The sequence below is a fragment of the Panthera pardus genome, unplaced genomic scaffold (assembly GCF_024362965.1).
Source record: "Panthera pardus isolate Hobbes unplaced genomic scaffold, ASM2436296v1 HiC_scaffold_25, whole genome shotgun sequence".
Taxonomy (NCBI): domain Eukaryota; kingdom Metazoa; phylum Chordata; class Mammalia; order Carnivora; family Felidae; genus Panthera; species Panthera pardus.
This window is the reverse complement of record NW_026526821.1, coordinates 30,253,225-30,269,679: the sequence shown is the minus strand read 5'-3', so window position 1 is coordinate 30,269,679 and position 16,455 is coordinate 30,253,225. Positions and strand designations below refer to the sequence as shown.

General features: G+C 41.3%; 1 protein-coding gene across 5 annotated transcripts in view; it reads right to left on the bottom strand.

The window, feature by feature from the left end:
- ATRN (attractin) overlaps nucleotides 1-16,455 on the bottom strand; it is a 159,802-nt gene that overhangs the window by 28,803 nt on the left and 114,544 nt on the right. For all 5 annotated transcript variants that reach the window (XM_019462656.2, XM_019462657.2, XM_019462659.2 and 2 more), the window contains exon 25: nucleotides 1,572-1,633. In XM_019462656.2, the coding sequence (XP_019318201.2) occupies nucleotides 1,572-1,633 (62 nt within the window). The remainder of the gene's footprint in view (nucleotides 1-1,571; nucleotides 1,634-16,455) is intronic.

Below are 16,455 nucleotides of genomic sequence, written 5' to 3'. Positions count from 1 at the left end.
GGACAAATCCAATACATGGCTTTAGAAGTCAGGTGAGTAGTTATTTTGGGGGAAGAATGAAGGAGCTGTGACTGATAACACAGGGAGCTTCTAAAGTGCATGTTTAATTTGTGATAATTTATTGAGCTGGACACCTGCTCTATAAGTGTTTCTGTAATTTTATAGTATACTTAAAAATAGATTTCATACAAGGACTGGGAATTATAATGGCATTAGCCTTCTCAATATTAATACTGGGAGCTAGAAGAAACAGCATTAACGTCTTCTAAATTCTAATGGAAAATAGTTTCCAGCCTAGAATTCTGCATTCAAACTTTTGATCAAACATGAAGGTAAAATTAGAACATTTTCAGACAGAGAAAGTTACAGAAAAGTTACCTCCCCTGCAACTTTTCTCAAAACTCCTGGAGAACGTGCCCCAGTAAAAGGAGGAAATAAATAGGGAGATAATGACAGGAGATCCTGGAAACAGAGATTTCAACACAAGAGGAAGGCAGAAGAAGTTCCCAAGATGGTAATCGTGCAGCAGGCCTCCAGAGCTAGCGCACCCAGGGCAGCAGGCTGGAGGGCTCCAGGACAGACATCTCCAAGAGAAACTGAAACCAGGAGACTACACCTGCTTATGTCTGACCACAGACAGATTTTTCAGTTCTAGTTACACAGAAAACCAAATCAGGGCTAGTTACATAGAAAACCAAACGATGAAAAAACCCAGGTTACGATAAACAAAGAGTGATTCCCCCATCCAAAAAATGGGGAGGTATAATCATAGTTCAACTCAGCTGTTGAATAGGGGTTTTACAGTTATAACAACAAAAACGGGAGCACTGATTTAGCCAAACATTGTGATGTAACTATATGACATGAGGGGGAAGGCAGGGGATTTCGCACTCGTGGTATGTGGGGAGTTGTTGGGTGAGGTTACATGTGATAATGAATCCTCATCTATAGTGGGACATCGAAAGATAGACTGAACTGGAAAATCAAGAAATAGTGTAAGCATGGAGAAGTTAAATATCCTTACGACAATTTAAACTGGAGGGAAGTAAGGGATGGGAAGGTGTGGGGCAGGATGCTGCTACTTTCTCTTATGAGATCTGGAGCATGTGTATTTTTCAATTATGTGTATACAGTATTTCATAAAAACAAAGTTAAAAATAAAAGAATCCCAAGAAGTAACAAGTTACTTTTAGCTTAAAAACTCTGGATAATCACCTGAATCATCCCTGAACAAGAAGCAGCATATTGGTAGCACACACTAGTAATCATTATTGATTGTTTCAACCCCAAATTCTCCCCATATGAAGGTCCAAATTATCTACATTTTAGTATAGAATACATGAAAAGCGGCTCCCAAAAGCCAGAACATACAAAGCAAATGTTTTCATTCATCAGATTACACTGAATTTACATTATTGCAACCAACATGTAACTTCTCAAAAAGGCCTATTAAGTTAGTTGGATCTGTTTTGCCCACACCAGATTATTCATTTATCTTTTATGAGCTGATAATTAATGGGATTAAGTACCTGAATCAAAAGAGAGGATATGGTTTGTAGAAGTGAAATTACCTGAAGAAAGTCACGAAGAACTGTACCAGGTCCATAAAATTGCTGTGCTGGGAGAAGGCGATCTGTGAGGGAGAAACAGGCAGCGTGAGGAGGTAGACTACTGAGCAGCACCATCAACTCGGCCTTCCTGGTTCAAGGGTTAAGCTAAAAGACACACTTGAAATGCTCAGGAAGAGTTCTTTAACCCTTTAGTTTCTTTTCTGGCTTAACTGCCAACCCAGAGGAAATATTCTGAAGCCTCAACGCGAACTCCCAGAGTGCCAGCCTTTCTGCTCTTGACATCAGATCTAAGTCCTTTCAGTGTGACCTTGAAGACCTCTCAGACCCCCAACATGAAAACCCCAATGCCAGGCAAGCCAGTTTGCTTGCTACCTCCTCTGCCTTCCTCTGGACAAAATGCTCTCCTTGTTTGCTTTGAGTTCAAGTTCTTGGATCTACCTCGAGCTCAGGAGCTTCTTCTGTGCCCTTCATCCCTTTGATACTTACATGCTCAGCAAATACTCACTCAGGATAGTGTCCTTTCAAAAAAAACCCGTATCTCAAGTTTTACTACATTAAGTATCATCTGACAACCAATATAACACCAGTTGGAACCTAAATAATTTTATTACACGGTTAATAGTTTTTATGCAAAGAATATAAAAAAGTCCCTAATGTAGTTCATCGAAGACACCACTGACTGAAACAGGCATTATTTTGTATACAATTAAGAAAAAACATTGTCAATTATACTATGACAAAATGCTTTAAAAATCATTGACTAAGATGCATCGTGATTTCAGAGATATTAGAACATGAAAAAAATAAGCATGTCAGGATTTATTACTAAGTATGATAACTGTGTCATTATTAGGTATAATACTCATAGTACTAGCCAGATGTTATGGCATATTCCCTGCTTTTTAAATTTTTTATGAATTTTTTTTAATGTTTATTTTTGAGAGAGAGAGTGCAAGCAAGGGAGGGGCAGAGACAGAGGAAACACTGTATCTGAAGCAGGCTGTCAGTACAGAGCCTGACGTGGGGCTCAACCCATGAACCGCTAGATCATGACTTGAGCCAAAGTCGGATGCTGAAGTGACTAAGCCACCCAGGCGCCTCTTCCCTGCTTATTTAAAGAGAACATAGCCCTCCTTGGAGAGACAATGGTACTGTAAGTAAAACAATTATTGACTAAGGTGATTACTGCTCCAGCACAGACAATAAATATGACAGGAATCAGAGAAGTAAATGATTAGCGGCTTCTTTTTCTAATCCCACCCAACTCTCTTTGTCAGACAACAGCTTCCATCCTATGGTAATGAAAGAAAAGTCCCAGCACTGGGACAATTCAAGGCTTTGTGCTTTTTTTTTTTTTTTTTCAATTTTTATTTTTTTAATATGAAATTTATTGTCAAATTGGTTTCCATATAACACCCAGTGCTCATCCCAACAGGTGCCCTCCTCAACGCCCATAACCCATTTTCCCCTCCCTCCCACCTCCCACCAACCCTCAGTTTATTCTCAGTTTTTAAGAGTCTCTTATGGTTTGCCTCCTTCCCTCTCTGTAACTTTTTTTTCCCCCTTCTTCTTCTTAACAGTTTCTCGGGTCTTCTGTTAAGTTTCTCAGGATCTACATAAGAGTGAAAACATATGGCATCTATCTTTCTCTGTATGACTTATTTCACTTAGCATAACACTCTCCAGTTCCATCCAAGTTGCTACAAAAGGCCATATTTCATTCTTTCTCATTGCCAAGTAGTATTCCGTTGTACGTATAAACCACAACTTCTTTATCCATTCACCAGTTGATGGACATTTAGGCTCTTTCCATAATTTGGCTATCGTTGAAAGTGTTGCTAGAAACAAGTGCCCCTATGCATCAGCACTCCCATATCCCTTGGGTAAATTCCTAGCAGTACTATTGCTGGGTCATAGGCTAGATCTGTTTTTAATTTTTTGAGGAACCTCCACACTATAAAGAACTCACCAAACTCCACACCTGAAAAACAAATAATCCAGTGAAGAAATGGGCAGAAGACATGAATAGACACTTCTCTAAAGAAGACATCCAGATGGCCAACAGGCACATGAAAAGATGCTCAACGTCGCTCCTCATCAGGGAAATACAAATCAAAACCGCACCCAGATACCACCTCACGCCAGTCAGAGTGGCCAAAATGAACAAATCAGGGGACTACAGATGCTGGAGAGGATGTGGAGAAATGGGAACCCTCTTGTACTGTTGGCTTTGTGCTATTTTTACAACCAGACTCAAAGAGGCAGAGGAGGTTTCCAATGTTTGCCTTTTCTGATGGTCTTGTTTTCTTTTAGACATTCCATAAATAAAGTTCCAACACTACCTATTCAGGCTATAGGACATTATGGGGAATAGAATTTTCAGTTTTTGTGTCCTCTCTCTAGCCACCATATAATCAGAAATACAAAGATACATAGATTTTATGCCACAGGTAAGGAGAAACCCACATTCTTTGCTTTTACTTCATTTTCTAACAGTAACCAGTCACAAATAAGATCCTTTGAGAATATGGCCACCACCCTTGCACAAAAGCTCTTTAATAAGCTGGAGAAGAACAATTGTTTAAACAAGGTTATTCAATCTTGAGGAATGAGGACTCCAGGTTACAGCATATAAAGAAGGAGAAGGTAACAGATTCCAGTCCAACCAATTCTGTTTATAGACTTTCATCTTTTAAAGCATTAGTATGTCCTCATTGTTTAGACTTAAAGTGATCCTGAGATGCTTTCCCCACTGTCAGGTGCCAGGAAGCACGGATGCGAATAGTACCCTCTGAGGACTACCAGATGTCTGTGCCCCTTGTGCCACAAAACACTCCTCAGTGCCGCGATCACAGCTGACTTCTTGGTGAAGTAGGGAAACACCACGTTCATGTCTAATTCAAAACCACAACGAACCAATATAAATTGGTTGCCAGCGTGGCTGCTACCCAAGACTCACATTAAGGCAATCTCTTTTGTTACGTATTACAAAGGTTTTGTAGGGGGGAAAAAAAAGTCCTAACATAAAAGTGTTTATGAACAGACTGACCATTTAGAAACATCTATTCTTGCTCAACACCGCACCTACCATGTCAGTCTTTGTGGATTAAGCTTTGATTGACAGGGTGATGAACTTATTGTCCAAACTGAAAACTTCTGAGAGAGAAGGGGAAACACAATTCAAAATTACACCGGGCAATCCCTATCAAAATAACACCAGCATTCTTCACAGAGCCAAAACAAACAATTCTAAAACTGGAACCAGAAAAGACCCCAAATAGCCAATGTTGAAAAAGAAAACCAAAGATGGAGGCATCACAATTCCAGACTTCAAGCTGTATTACAAAGTTGTAACCATCAAATATGATGCTGGCACAAAAACAGACACACAGATCAATGCAGCAGAATAGAGAACCCAGAAAAGGGTCCACATATGTATGGCCAACTATTCTTCAACAAAGCAGGGAAGAATATCCAATGGAAAAAAGACAGTCTCTTCAGCAAATGGTGCTAGGAAAACTGGACAGCAACATGCAGAAGAATGAAACTGAACTACTTTTTTACACCACACACAAAGATAAATTCAAATGGATGAAAGACCTAAATATAAGACAGGAAACCATCAAAATCCTGTAAGAGAACATAGAGAGCAACGTTTTTGACCTCGGCCACAGCAACTTCTTACTAGACTGTCTCTGCAGACAAGGGAAACAAAAGCCAAAATGAACTACTGGGACTTCATCAAGATAAAAAGCTTCTGCACAGGAAACAATCAACAAAACTAAAAGGCAACTGATAGAATAGGAGAAGTTATCTGCAAAGGACATATGGGATAAAGGGTTAGTATCCAAAATCGACAAAGAGCTTATCAAACTCAACACCCAAAAAATAAATAATCCAGTGAAGAAATGGGCAGAAGACATGGATAGACACTTTTCCAAAGAAGACATTCAGAAGACAGACACATGAAAAGATGCTCAACATCACTCATCATCAGGGAAATACAAATCAAAGCCACAATGAAATACTACTTCACACCTGTCAGAGTGGCTAAAAAAAATTTTTTTTAACGTTTATTTATTTTTGAGACAGAGAGAGACAGAGCATGAACGGGGGAGGGTCAGAGAGAGGGAGACACAGAATCTGAAACAGGCTCCAGGCTCTGAGCTGTCAGCACAGAGCCCGACGCGGGGCTTGAACTCACTGACAGCGAGATCATGATCTGAGCAGAAGTCGGCCGCTTAACCGAGTGAGCCACCCAGGCACCCCCAGAGTGGCTAAAATGAACAACTCAAGAAACAACAGATGTTGGCAAGGATGCAGAGCAAGGGGAACCCTTTTGCACTGCTGTTGGGAATGCAAACTGTTGCAGCCATTCTGGAAAACAGTATGGAGGTTCCTCAAAAAATTAAAAATAGAACTACCCTACGCCCCAGCAAATGCATTACTAGGTATTTATCCAAAGGATACAAAAATGCTGATTCAAAGGGGCACATGCACCCCAATGTTTATAGCAGCACTATCAACCACAGTCAACTTATGAAAAGAGCCCAAATGTCCACTGACTGATGAATGGATAAAGAAGATGTGGAATATATACACGATGGAATATTACTCGGTGATGAAAAAGAATAAAATCTTGCCATTTGCAACAAAGTGGATGGAACTAGAATGTATTATGCTAAGTGAAATAAGTCAGTCAGAGAAAGACAAATATATGATTTCACTCATATGTGGAATTTATGAAACAAAACAGATGAACATAGGGGAAGGGAAGGAAAAATAAGATAAAAGCAGAGAGGGAGGCAAACCATAAGAGACTCTTAAATACAGACAACAAACTGAGGGTTGCTGGAGGGGAGGTGGATGGGGGGGATGGGGCAAATGAGTGATGGGCATTAAGGAGACACTTAAAGGGGATGAGCAGTAGGTGTTATATGTAAGGATGAATCACTAATTGTATTACTGAAACCAATATTACACTATATGTTAACTAGAATTTAAATAGAAAAAAATTACAGTGGGACCACAAGCATGAATTGCACTGTTGCTACTCAGACCATCAGACATGCAAACCAATTGCAAAAGTGATCTTGTGGAAGATTAGATTTTACTGAAAGTGCTGTTGGAGAACTGATCGCACAAAACCACAGGCAAATGAGGACTTGGCAGGATTATCAACTGAAGAGGTATGAAGGTAAAAACACAAGTCCTTCAAAATGCTCCAGGGAGGATTAAGAGAGGACCTTGGGAAAATTGGTGATGCTCTTGACTACTAAATCATGCTGTGAAGTCAAATCTGAAGTGAAGGACTCCATCCGTGCTGTCCGATCTCCAGGCACTATCTATCTGCACAACTGAAGCCACACCTCTACTTATCTTGCTCAAGTTTTCTTAGATGTGCATTTATTTATGGTCTTTTTCTTTCATTAGAAAATAAGATCCATGAGGAGGGACCTTGCTGCTGACTACATGTCTCTAGTGCCTAAAGCACTGACTGGCACATAAGAGTGTTTAATAAATATGTGCTGAATAAATGAATAGGGTAACTGGAAAAATAATGACCCTATCTCCACCTTCCCCCAAAACTGAGTTAAGACCTGATTGAGTTTTCTTTCTTCTAAGAATTGGCTCATGGTTGCAACCATAATTTAAAATTTGTTAACTGTAAAATTAAACACTTTCGTGCTTTTGTTTCACCTAAGACAATATTCCAATCAGAACTTTCTTCCATGAATTATTACAAAATAGACATTGAAACAAACATTGAAGTGCTTGTGGCTTTTCTGACACTGAAGAAAATGGGGACTGTCTATAATAAAATATACTTAATACAAGGAAGAAAACATCATTACGATTTGTAAATAAAACTCACAGTATCATTTTTCTCCCTTTAGTAGGTATCGCTCCCCACATTCCAGCAAACCTAGAATTCATGTCCCCTGACATTTCCACAACCTGCTTCTGCTTCACTTTCAGCAGTAAGTTTGATTAAGCTGTGCTTGCCCAGGGGACCCTCTGGGCATATTAAATAAATCTGAGAAACTAAATCCAGAAGCCCAGCTAGCCCCAGGGTTTAGGGGAGTGCACGGTGGGCCTACATTTCCCACGCAGTAATTTTGTTTCTGCCAAACACGTGTTTTCAGGTTGCTCTACTACTGACCTTGGTCTTTCCGTCACCAGAATGCCCTGCCCACCCATCTGCAGTGGGCACCCTCTGTCCCTTGCTACCCGGTCCAAACACTCCCTTTCTCATTCTGCCACCTGCTCCTCCACTGGGGATTGGCTCTCTCTTCTCTACATTCCCAGTGCCTGATCCACTTCCTTTTCAGGGCATGGGACAGTCATATTCCACCTTATATGATGGCTGTGTATGCAAGAGATGTCCTGGAAAAACAGATTCCTGTACTCTTCTGTCTACAAAGGTATCAATTTCTGACTTTCTAATTCCTATAGGATAAAGAACAAAAAGGCAATTCCCTACCTCCCACAGAAGCAGATACCCTGACCTCCAGAGGGCAAATACACCATCGTATTCCAAGAACTAGACAATGGTTCTCAAACTCTGGAGAGCTTGCAACAAAGCGTGAATCCCATTTCTACTCCTGAAGCTTTAAGCTCCCCAGGTGATTCTGATGCTGGTGTCCAAAGACTGTATTTTAGGGAACACTGAACTAAAGAATTAAAGGAAAGAGTCTACCCTGCTCCTTCCCCTGAACAATTCCTTTAGTGTTTTGGAACTACACTGAAAAAATTTGTCATTTTTACTTGGAAGGTTTGGCCCCCAAAGAAATGAACTTGGATCTTCTCTAGGGGTGGGAGTGTGGTGGGGAAAAGGGGAAGGATGAGGGTAGTGCTTTGAAACAGAGAGGTATGGCCCAAACCCTGAGACCAGGAAATGGAAGGAATGGAGAAGATGTTCTAGAGTTTTGAAAGGGCCAAGGAATACAGGGTGACTGCATGGTAGGCCTGGGGAGGCTCTGGGGCCTCACTGATAATTCTGTGCTCAAGTGCCTAGGTCTGAGACACATGGGAATGAGGACAGCTGTCTTAAAACAAACCTAACGTCCAGAAGCCAGGGCAGTCAGTGAATGAAGATCAGAGGGCCTTCCCCAGATCTCTGGGTTCAGTAAGTCCTGAGGTTTCTGCAGTCCTGAGAAGGGGATGGGGCTCTCTGAGGATGGATTTCTTATCAACTGTGGTAGGGAGGGTGCTCTAAAATTTTTTTAAAAATTAAAAAAAAACTAAGGCACTTCTTATATTAAACTACCACAGAACAGATTCTTTTTCTAACATTTGTATTTTACATCTACTATGTGCAATCCAGAAAAGTAGGTATTCGGAAACAAGTGAAATGAATGGACGAACGAATACTGAACTAATAGGGAAAGACCACTGTTTAATACAGAAGGTTTGAAAACAGAGAGGGAAGGACCTCTAGTTTGCCTTTATCTTCTCCACCATGAGTGATCTTCACTGTTATGAACACACAAGGTATAGGATGGGAAAGGACAGCTGGCCATCCTGAGAAGTAAAGATTGCTAGCTCCCAGGCAGCACCTGGTGGGCTCTGAGAAAACCCAAGGTCTGTATGTACCTGACAGAATCCTGATGGGCTGCTCCGATGGCTCTTGAGGCCCGCAGCTTCACCAGGGCTCACCTCCTACTGGTCTGGGAGTCTGTCCAGCCCGGGGCCCCTCTGCTCTTCAAACAGGCTCTGCAGACGCTGAAGATCTCACTTCAGGATCTGAGAGGGCCAAAGTGGCCTTGGCTGCCATCTGGGCTCCTGGCTTCACCATGCCAATCTTGCCACACAGCTCTGGCACTGCAAGGCTGGAAGTCAGGAGAGAACGGACTCCTCCTGTAAGAACCCAGGCCTCAGCTGTGTCAAAGATGGAAGACTCTGTGACCACTCTCACCGGGCTCTACTGCTGCTACCACCTTGAGTTTTGCTGTGCCACAGAAAAGTTTTCTTGTATTAAATCTTGCCATTTGCAACAACATGGATGGATCTAGAAGGTGTAATGCTAAGTGAAGTCAGTCAGAGAAAGTCAAATACCATGCAATTTCACTCATTAGTGGAATTTAAGGAAAAAAAAAAAAACAAAGAAAAAAAAAGAGACATACCAAAAAACAGACTCTTAACTACAGAAAACTGATGTCACCAGAGGGGAGGAGGGTGGGGGATATGTGAAAAAGGGGATGGGGATTAAGAAGTACATTTGTGATGGACACTGGGTGATGTATGGAATTGCCGAATCACTATACTATACACCCGAAACTAGTATTCACACTGTATGCTAACTATACTGGAACTAAAACAAAAAAAGAATAAAGGAACACTGGATGCCCTTGTGGCAGCTGCAGAAGCTTCCAGCAGAGGTGGGCCTGCAGCTTCTTCACAAAATAATTGATAGCATTTGTAGCCGAGCTTATCCTCTCTACCAGGATTCGCGCTGTGTTTGGGATTCAACAGAATGGAAGAATGTTCTAGAAGATATTACCAAATTTTTCAAAGCTGTAGTTGGTAAAAATTTACCTGATGAAGAGGTATTTCAGCAGTTGAATCAGCTGAATTAATTTCATCAAGAAGCTATCATGAAATGCTTAAAAAGTAGGAAAAGATGAAATCAGGCAGGCTCTGTTACAAGAAATAGTTGATATTTCTTCTCACAGCTACAGGATTTTGATTGGCAGTTAAAGCTTGCATCGTCTAGTAACAAGATTGCTACATTATAAATGCTACTTAAAAAAATTTTTTTTAGTGTTTATTTATTTTTGAGAGAGAGAGAGAGAGAGAGAGAGAGAGAGAGAGAGAGAATAAGATGAGAAGGGGCAGAGAGAGAGGGAGACACAGAATCTGAGGCAGGCTCCAGGCTGTGAGCTGTCAGCACAGAGCCTGACGTGGGGCTGGAACCCACAAACTGTGAGATCGTGACCTGAGCTGAAGTCCGGCACTTAACATACTGAGCCACCCAGGTGACCCACAAATGCTACTTTTAAACTTTAATCTAGATGTAAAAGAAAATGGCGAAGTCAAACCGTATTGTCGAAATAAGTAAAGAAGAGCTGCAGAATCTAATAAATTCTTTGGAAGCAGCTAACAAGGTGGTCCCACAGTTGAAATAACTGGAAACTATCAGATTTCACTGTTACACTTGAGACGGCCGAGTGACTGCTGTGTGTTCAGAAAACCTGCAATATACAGACTGTTATCCTGTGCTGAGAGAACAGCCGTGCTGAGATTGCAGAGATAAAAATTTATCAGCTTCCCGAGCTGAGATTGCAGAGATAAAAATTTATCAGCTTCCCGAAAGAACAGGAAATGACACGGATGACAGGAAATGCATAAAAATGAAAGATCAAAAAGCTGTAACAGTGATTTATATTTTCATAACGGTTGTTTTGCACTTATTAAATATTTGAGAAATCTTTATAGATATACAATTTCAGTTTTACTGAAAACTAGAAATGGGCTCTAAAGTAATGTAAACATACAAAGCACAAATATACTTGAATGTTGCTTAAAGGAATGTATGAATAGCAGGGTGTGTAACATGGATATATATGATTAATTTATATTTCAAAAATAACTTCCAAGAATGTATATGCTGCATATATAACTCAGCAGATTCTGTAACTTTCTTATATTTCAAAGATTGTAAAATGTAAATTTCTTAAGAAGCTCTTCTTCAGACATGAACAAGAAAAAAATAATTAAACCTGTGTGAACAGTTTTGAGTTATGAATTCTAGAAATTAGATTCTTTTACTAGAATAGGAAAAAATGAAAATAACACTGTTACTTCTGCATTTGTGTGTCTGATTGGGAGGGTATGCTCTGATAAAAAGAACAGATGTCATTGTGTAGTGTATATATAACTATTCAAATATCAGCTAAGATTAAATATAGGTCCACTTTTGTTATAAACTTCATAGTGAAGTGAATAGTTTTGGGTGTTAACAACTTCACTGGAAAACAAACCATTTTTAATTTTAGTTAACTTTAAAAACAAGTATTCTGGGGTGGCTCAGTTGGTTAAGCGTCTGACTCTTAATTTAGGCTCAGGTCAAGATCTCACGGTTCCTGGGCTGACAGCGTGGGGCCTGCTTGGGATTCTCTCTCTCTCTCTCTCTCTCTCTCTCTCTCTCTCTCTCTCTCTCCCCTTGTCGAACTCTCTCTCCCCCTCTCTCTCTCAAAATAAATAAATATTTATATATATACACTAAAAACAAAAATAAAATAATTTTCTTAAAAACAAAACAAAAACAAATGGGAGTTCTATCTGGAACTCCATACTGAGACCACGGGCTCTGGACTGGATCCCAGTGCCCATCAACTGGCCTCACATACTAGCCACCTAATGCTGGTTTGTGCTGGCACAGAAACCGTATACCCAGACTCTGCTCAGAGCCTCAAAGCAAGTTAATACCACCGAGCCACTCCTTCCTGACATGTGATTAGCTAACACTCACCATCCGTGCCCTCCCAGCCTCCCACCTCAACACTGCTCTGTGCTTTCTTCCCCACTTGTCCTTCCAGCCACTCCTTCCACCACTCTCCAGAATTCTGATTCCATTTTATCATGATCATTAGTAATTTCAAAGTCATTAAGAACTACATATACTGTACCTGGCTGAAATATCTATAAAGACAAAAGAGCTAATCATGCAAAGCAATGGTTCCTGCTCCCTATTTCCTCTTGTAAAGGTTTCTCTCCAGAGGTCCCCACCTTTATTTAGGTTTCTTTTCAGTTCTTCTGTGGGTTACCTTTTTATCACTAATTAGTGTTTTGTTTTATTTTATTTGCTATTTCTTGACTTAGCCATTTTAGGCACCACTTACTGACTTTCCTACTATAATCAAAGGTGATTTAGGCCATTGTCTCCACCAGCTCCTTCCAGTATAGTCACATCATTGTTTTTAGGGCCTCTGTCAGTTTCTGTGTCACTGTTATGAGGGCGATGGTGTTGAAGGATGCCAACAGAGACAGGGAACGGATAAACCACCCTTGGATACAGGGAAAAGATGTGCCTGTTACACACAAACGGTTGCAGAAGCAGGAGGCAATTTGGCCATGGCCCTCTGGAAGGAAGCTTCCCAGTCCTCATAGCCCAGAGGGAGGAGATCTCAGGCCTCTGATGCACCCGTGCTTGGAGATGAGCCCAGCAGCTCTCAGGGAGGCTCCCTTTGCCATCTCACCAGGGTGAGGTGTGTTAGACTGAGGGAAAACAGGGTTTTGTCCCAGACTCCTGACTGTTGTAGAGACTGCCCAACAGCAGCCAATAACTGGTAAAACCCTAGTAAAATGCTGTGTACTTCCTGCAAAGTAAAAGAAAGTCAGTTCCAAGATACACCCCAGCTGGCCTAGATGTGCTACGTTCCAGCTAGCCTAGGCTGCTGGCCCAGCTGTGGCTACCTTCAGGAGGTTAAATAATACACTCAGACCTTTATTCTTTTTTTCTATCACTTGTATGATCTTTTTTGCATTTTTTTATTATGGAAAATTTTAAATTTAAAAAGTAGAGAGAACAGAATAATGAACCCAGTGTGCTCACTACCCAGTTGTAATAATGACCAGCCCAAGGTCAGTCTTGTTTCATCCATATGCTAGCCTCTTTCCCCACAATCATATTATTTTGAAGCAAATCCCAGGTTTCCTATCATTTCATCCTTAAATATTTCAATACATATAGTTATCTCTTAATGCCCCTCTTTGTGAAATTAGGATGTTTGTGTCCTCATCCCTTTCTTTTCTTCTACCACTTTCGACAACTTCTAGAACAATTCAATCCTGTAACACCAGACTGTGCATACTGGGATGACAAATTCTTGGTCTCCAACCCGAGCTGGCACCTTAGCACTGGTTGGCAATCATTCTGATAATATCAGAAAAAGCTCTCAGCACCTTTAGAAAAGTTGCAAAAAACCCCACAAAGTTCTGATACCAACCCGAAAGCTCTCGTACCTACAACTATTCATCCATCTAGTGCACGTTTGTGAAGTGTCTACAGCTGATCAACACTATGCTAGGACACTGAGGACACAGACATATAAGGCATCCTCCTTGCCCTTAAGGAAATCTTTGTAGAGTGAAAAGTTTGACAAGTCTACAGCCGTGGAGGCACAGATGAGGAAAGAAAGTTGCTACCGGGTGTATCTGAGGGACACCTGATGGACCCACTCCCCTGGGTTTCCAAGTAAGAATTCTACCTGGACTTCCCAACTCAGGCCCAGCTCCCCCCAAACCATTCTCCCAACTGCTGCCAAAAGGGTCTTTCAAAAACACTGATCTTTGGACACTTCTTGGCTTATGACACATCAACAATTCCCAGTGGTTTTCAGGTCAGGGTTCAACCCCTCTGCTGAAGCCTCCAGTCTCGTCATGACAGCCTCTGCCTAGTTCTCCAGCACCTTGCTCACAGAGCTGCCACTTCACCTCTGGTGAACTCCTGCTTGTTCTTGAAAGTGACTGGGTATGCCCTTTCCCCACCCCAAACACCCCTACTCCCCAACCTCACGTTCCTGACACTCAGCCCTCATACTGCTCATCCTCACTCAGACCCAGGTGGCATGGGACACTCCCCTCTCCTCCCAGGGCTCCCAGAAGAATGTGGGCACATCCTGCCACCCCGCGTCCGACAGCTCCTCCTATCCATTCAAGACTGCTGCTTTGGGCTACAAGTCTGTGGAGTGAGTGGATGTTAAGGGAAGCCTATTGGGTCCTGGATATGGAGGTCACACGAGAGAGGTCTGTTAGTAATGGAGATTTACCCTTCCTAGCCATAGGTGTTTTTCACAGATGGTGTCGATGAAACTATCCAGGGAGAATGGGTCCAGAGGAAATCCAAGGGAACAATGGTATTAAAAAACTAAGAAGAAACAGCCAAAGCCATAGGTGGAAAGTGAAAGAGAGGAGGCTTTCAAGAAGGAATAATAAATAATGATCCTAATGAAAATCACAAGATAGTATAAGAACCTTAAATGCCACTTTGAAACAAAGAAAGACTTATGCTTTAAGTCGCTCAGTTCTAGATGTATTTCATGGCTTTATAATTCTTAAAACTTTTAAGGTACAGATATCTGACACCAGGAGGTATGTACATATGCCATCATTATCATTATACAGTAATATAAACATTAAAAGTATATTTGACATTACTCACAATAGCCAAAGAGTGAAAACAACCCAAGTATCCATCAACAGATGAATGGATAAATAAAATGTGGTATATGTATATCCATACAATAAAATATCATTCAATCTTAAAATGGAGTTAAGTACTCAGACATACTAAATATAAATGAATCTTGAAATCAGTATGCTAAGTGAAAGAAGGCAGTCTCAAAGGACCGTATATTATGTAATTACATTATTATGAAATGCCCAGAATAGGCAAAGCTATAGGGATAGAAAGTAGACTGGTGGTCACCAGGGGCTAAGGGGAGGGAGGAACGGGGAGTGACCGCTACTGAGGGTTTCTTTCTGGGGTGATGAAATACTCTAAAATTGATTGAAGGCAAAGTTACATAACTCTGTGAATATACTAAAAACTACTAAAGGGTGCACGGGGCAAATTGTATAGTATGTGGATTATATCTCAACAAAACTGTTACCAAAAGAAGCATATCTGAGTGAAGTCTCATACATCCTTTGCTTAGTGGAGTAATCCTGTTAGCACCTATAAACCTAAAGTCCAAATGAATGCCCAGTTCTCAATACAAATTCCGTGTTGCCTTCGCTTGTGAACACTAGCCTCTTACATAAACCAGCAGATGAAACACCCAGCACGGAGAAGGCTTTAATATTAGTTCCACATTACAATAACAACCTCTGTTGCAGAGCCAGTAACAAGCCTGAACCCCAGCTTCACTGCCCACCTTCCCAGCTCACACAAAACATCTGCCTGTCCATTCTCTATCTTGAATACCTACCCTCCCAAACTATGGGCATGGCTATGCCAGCTGAGTCCCTCTGGCAAGGACACGCAGGATTGCTTTCAGAAAGCAGAGGCTGAGGGAGGGGTGCTCACCCACAGGAGCAACTGACCAGAAAACATGCACAACTGGCCCCAACACACCCACCACCCTTCTACACACAAGGCCTTTTCAATCTGGGTGTTGTGTTTTGTTTTTTTTTTTAACTGTGTCTACAAGGATTTTTACAGTTGGTTTCAAATTCCCTCAGCAGTTACAGGTTTTGATCTGTTCCTAATTATGGAAAAGAATCCTGGGATTGGTACAGAGTGAAGGAACTTGAGTTCAGCATTACAATTTTTAAAGTGCCAATGTTTATATGAATTCTGAGAACTAGATTTCCTCAGTTATTCTGCTTTAAAAAATGAGAATCAAGGACAAAAAGGCTTTGCCTGCATTGAAAGCCATACTAAAATTTAACCGAATGACCTATCCTGCACCATTTAGACACTTCCTTACTCTTTTCCATAAATTAGTCTCTACATTTTTACCGAATCTGGATAGTCTCTAAGTGTGCATGGGTGTGTTTAAGAGCTAACCACATCTAGAAAAGCTAAGGCTCTGAGGAAAACAGAGCAGTACAGACACGTACAGCCCCCTTTGTTGAGCACACCGCTGGATGTGTGCAGGAGGAGACAGGCTGAGCCCTCCACACGGCACACATCCAGGTACAGTCCCGAGTGCACAGAGAACGGGTGTCGTGTGCAGACACCGAGGACGCGCAATGCCGCAGCTCTATTTACGCTGCCTGCAAATACTACAGTTAGTTGTACCAAAGAGTAAAAAGACACATTTCCAATAGAACTTACCTGCTCGTTCAAGGAAAGCTTGGCAAATTAAATGGTGAGCACGCCATAGTTTATTTTCGAAAGTGCTCCTGAATACAGCTTTCATAAGTGGATCTTACT